Below are 4,842 nucleotides of genomic sequence, written 5' to 3'. Positions count from 1 at the left end.
TTTTTTTTAAGTTTTGTGACAAAATTTCTACAAACAAAAAAAACCCAAATTTAAAGGTTACGACAAAATTCCTACAAATAAAAAAAATCAAAGTTTAAATGTTACGACAAAATTCCTACAAACCCAGGAAAAAATCTTCCAGCTGTTTGCTACAAATTTCCTACAACCCAGGAAAAAATCCTGCAGCTGTTTGCTACAAATTTCCTACAAACCCAGGAAAAAATCCTGTAGCTGTTTGCTACAAATTTCCTACAACCCAAGAAAAAATCCTGCAACTGTTTGCTACAAATTTCCTACAAGCTGTTTGCTACAGATTTGTGACAAACTTTAACAAATTAAAGAAATTAAATAAAACCATTTTTATGCAAAAAATGCACCAAAATTACTATTATATTCCAAAAATAATTGCAGCAAAATTCTAAAACATTCTAAAAAATATTAAAACAACATTTCGAAACATTCCAAAAATTTTAAAACATTCCAGAACGCACAAATAATCCTAATTAAAAGCATTCAAAACTAATCCGATCTTTAACATTCTAATACTTAACAGGACGAGAGCTTTTACTTATTTCCGATGTTTTTGAGCTTTTCTTCCATAGCTTTTTGCCATGCCGCTTGGTCGGCCCGCTCTTTTTCGCGCTCTTCTTGAAATTGTTCGAAACAGGATTCTATTTTTTGTCGGGCCTCGCGTTCTTTTTCTAATTCCGCCTGAACTTTTTGAAGCTGAAAGTTGTACAAAAAGATATAATTAATACGTATTAACAAAAACATATGGTCAAAATTCACATATCATTTAACAATACGATATTCAAATATCGTATTATTGTTTATAAATGATTCTTTCTGATGCAAGCTCTAGAGGAGAGGGAGAACACAAAATCATGTCGTTTATACGACGTCAACGCACTTGCAACGGATATGATCCGAATACGAGACATGTCTTGTAAGGTCTGGTAGGCGAAACCACAACCTATTACTACTCAGTTTATATGCTATCCCAATTTGACTGTCTTGAATGCGTTTTAGTTTTACATGACAAATGTGTTGAAAGGGTAACACTATTTTTACCTGGTGAACTTAAAGGAAAACAGTTAAGATTTCGCTCTGGACGTGTTTAAACGCATACAACCTACCTTCTTAAGTCTTCTAACATGTCGCGACAAGTAAAATAAGTGCAATTAATTGCGCCTAACATGTCGAAGCAACCAAACTCACTTTAATGACTTAGAGTGTGTTCTAACCTTATATTATACATGTCATTAGAATGTTCTTGTTGAACCTACTGAACCTACTGTTGCTACACCAAAAAGTGTAAAGCCAAGGTGTGAAACTTAAGAGGCTGATTTTAGAAGCAACTTTTTCTTTCTGTGTTACATAGTAAAAATCATATACAGTAAAAATGATTTCCTATATATGCTTTACATGGTTTGATTCGAGCCGAGGATTGAATGCCTTAGATCAAACCTATTATCATCTAGTGAATAACTCTATTTCCTACTTATTTACATCTATTTCAGCAAACTCATTCTTCCCAATATCTTAAATTTTTTTACGCTATCAAATAACAAGAATAAATAATGGTACCTCCTGCGAGTGTCGGGCATCATCGTTAGACTCACAAATTCTGGATGATATTTTCCCGGTCACCAAAAAATCAGGATCAGAAGATCCTATGCCAAACGTCTTGCGACCCTTACATTCAGGATGTAGACTCTTCCACAAATCTAAATCATCGCATTCTATGTCCCCATACAAATCTTGAAGTTGTTGCGCGTACGCGACCTAAAATTTTATCAAATGAATGTCTTCAACTCGTAAAAGTGTCAGAATAATTATAAATAAATGATAAAAGAGAGCTTACATATGAACGTCTTGCACGCTCGGTAACAAACTTTAACCGATCATAATCTTTTTCAGTTATCTCCCCATCTTTTTGCATTCCTTAGTGGCATGGGTCTGTAAGAACTCTTTCAGATATCCAACTGATTTACCCTTTTCTTTATCCTACATAAAAACGAGTAATGTAACTTGTAAGTGTTAAATGTAAATGTAGTTAATAAAAATCAGAACTATGATTAGCTAACCATGTTGACACGGTGTTGATCAAATCGTATTGACCCGCCTGTATGAAGGCATAAGTCATTTTTGCGGTTTGTTCTCCCGGCTTCCGACTTTTTTTTGCCATTTTTCAGTGTTCCAGTGCTGTAATAATTAAAATTAGGGGTGAGCATGGTACAATAACTCGATCTCACCTGGTGATAAACCGAACCGACTTGATACCCGCAATTTGGTAATAAACCATAACCAAGGACCAACCCTAATAGGAAGCATATATATATATACACACACACACACTTTGTAGTAAATAGTTATTTTTTTGTGCAAGGGCAATATCGTCAAATAACGTAAATACGGGTTATAGAAATCCGCCCGTAGTTTAGGCAAGTGGATTTTGTTTTCCAAACGCCTAGATGATTTACAAGTCGTGATTGCCGAATTGGATGAACAAATAGCAGAGCGATCAAGCAGTTATTATAATTAAAAACTACTCTACTAGTGTAACCTTTTAAGGCCACTTGCCCAACAAAAGTTGTGATTTACATGATCCTGTTGGTTGGCAAGGTACTGTCATGGTCCCATGAGTTTTCGGTAACGGGTTTTCATGGTTACCAATTTAAAAGCATTCACTTCATCTATTGTGGTTTTGTTGTATCTTCAGAAAGAAAATGTTGATTCTAAGTATTCACTTTTCTTTGAAATGTTACAAAGATAATTTGTGAAAGCAGTTGATTCTAAGTATTGTACTTTTCTTTTGTTGTATTTTCAGTTAATACATATATTCAATCTATATCTTCAGCTTTTTTCTAAAAAATCATTTTTCTCCATATATTTAGTCCTTTAGTTTCTTCATTATTTGTCTAAAATAATGTTCTTTTTCACTCCCATCAGATCTACAGTTGGAAAATTTGGGAAAACCATGCCAAGTCCCTGGCTCACCCTAGACCACAAGGTGAACTATTTTCTTTTAGGTTATTTCAACTGCAAATGCTCAGGTTGTCGTTTTAAGTTTTAACTTGGCAAATGGATTTTAGTAGTCCAAATTATGACCGGTGACACGCGTAATTTTTGTTAACCATAGATGTCAATAGCGTCCGTAGCGAGCGCTATAGCGCGCTACGTAGCGAAGTGGATTAATGGCTCTCTATAGGATTTAGCAACAGATGGCGAGATTTTTGTAATTTTTTTCTTTTCTTTTTTTTTTTGATAAAATATACATATAATGGCTCTCTATAGGAGTATCGCTAAACATGAAATAGCGCCCGCTATTTCATCGCTATCGGTACATAGCATATAGGTAGTTTGTCGCTATCGTCTGCTATTCGCTATTGACAACCATACTTGAAACAGTTCTTGTAACGGGTCAAAATGGTTATAGATCAAAAGGGCCAGTAGTAGAAACAGGTGGGCTGGGTGGTTGACCAAAAGCACATTCTGGCCACTTATTTAAATAACAAAAGTGATTTAGTAGGTGTGATGCATTTGAAAAATGCTTTGAACAGTTTTCGATTTGTTTCCCTTTAAGGTTCCCTTTCTAAATCCATTTACCCGTCAATACAAATAACCAAAATCAACCCATATCGGTTGGGTAACGGCCTAACGGGTCAAAATGGAGTTGGTTTAATACTGGTAAGTTTTTATACGAGTCAATATGGGTCAGCCTTTGTTTACAAAAATATGTCCTTTTTTTAATTTCTTAATGATCTTCCGAGGTTTTATGATTAACAATATACCTAGGTGAATTTTGTACAGGGCCGATAACCGATAGTGACATCAGTTCTCATAACCCCTACAAACCCATTTTTTCATTACCACTTTTGCAACAAAAAACCCCCCAGGTCAAGGCCAACCTCCCTCACTCTCAGCTATGTCTACCAAAAAACACTAGGTTATTGAGAATGCAGCAAGGAATTTGGAATCAAACCTCAGTTAAGGTGTCTGAGAGGGTTTATTCAACTACAAACATCAGCTATGTCTACCAAAATTCATAATCCCAAATTCATAAAAATTATACAAGTTAAAGATCGCCAGTAAACTTACCAGTTTCAGAGTTTGGAGCGCCGCCGGAATCCGCCGTCTGGAACGCAGCAGCCGACTGGAACGCAGCCCGCCGTCCGGAATCGTGGTCGCCTACTCCTCTGCTGGTTGTTCGATTTCTTTTGGTTAGATTTTAGGGCTGGAATTTGGTGAGAAGCGGGAAAAAGAAGCGACGTATAAGCGGGAACATTATCTGTGGGCTTAAAAAGTGGGTCCTTATCCAAGATAAAGGATGGGTGATCCAATGGTTGGGGATCAACAATGAAAATTTATGTCATTATTATTTATTTATAATCTTTTAATTAAATAATAATATTCCATGAAAACAGTTTTCTCTCTCTCTACGTTATTTTATTAGTAAAAGTGGGACTAAAATACTCAACGTAATAGACTATTGGGTTGAGATCCTGTACAAACAGTGCTAATTATAAGAACCGCAAGAACAGATCTGAACCATTGTTAATTTAAATCAAGGGTTGATATTGATTATAAATAAAACTCTTATAATTAAAAATTACTACTAACAAATTAGGGGTAATTTTGTAAAATTGCTAGTCATTTGACCATTTTCTATTAAATACAAATTCCACCAAGGTTTTTTAAACTAAAATAACTTTTATATACTTCATTATTTTTTTTAAAAATATATACCATAAAATCAAGTATTTTTTTATCTTTAATATGAGTACCATATTGCTATATCTTTTTGTATTTATAAAAGTGTTTTTTAAAAAAAGTTAACAA

General features: G+C 34.6%; 1 protein-coding gene across 1 annotated transcript; it reads right to left on the bottom strand.

The window, feature by feature from the left end:
• Positions 1-438: 438 nt before the first annotated feature.
• Positions 439-4,290, bottom strand: LOC110902941. The gene is made up of 5 exons (XM_022149236.2): positions 4,102-4,290; positions 2,088-2,205; positions 1,865-2,007; positions 1,588-1,785; positions 439-726 (listed from the first exon to the last, which is right to left on the bottom strand). The coding sequence occupies exons 3-5, from the start codon at positions 1,940-1,942 to the stop codon at positions 565-567; spliced, it is 438 nt and encodes a 145-aa protein (XP_022004928.1). The 5' UTR covers positions 1,943-2,007; positions 2,088-2,205; positions 4,102-4,290; the 3' UTR covers positions 439-564.
• Between the last annotated feature and the right edge of the window lie 552 nt (positions 4,291-4,842).

Source organism: Helianthus annuus, chromosome 13 (assembly GCF_002127325.2).
Source record: "Helianthus annuus cultivar XRQ/B chromosome 13, HanXRQr2.0-SUNRISE, whole genome shotgun sequence".
NCBI classification, from domain to species: Eukaryota; Viridiplantae; Streptophyta; class Magnoliopsida; order Asterales; family Asteraceae; genus Helianthus; species Helianthus annuus.
The sequence above is the reverse complement of the archived record's forward strand: the minus strand, read 5'-3'. Positions and strand labels throughout refer to the sequence as shown.

Coding starts and splice junctions, on each gene's coding strand:
- LOC110902941 (XM_022149236.2), bottom strand. CDS start 1,942: ATGCAAAAAGATGGGGAGATAACTGAAAAAGATTATGATCGGTTAAAG. Junction 1,786..1,864: donor AGCGTGCAAGACGTTCATAT/GTAAGCTCTCTT, acceptor ATAAAATTTTAG/GTCGCGTACGCGCAACAACT. Junction 727..1,587: donor ATGCCCGACACTCGCAGGAG/GTACCATTATTT, acceptor TACAACTTTCAG/CTTCAAAAAGTTCAGGCGGA.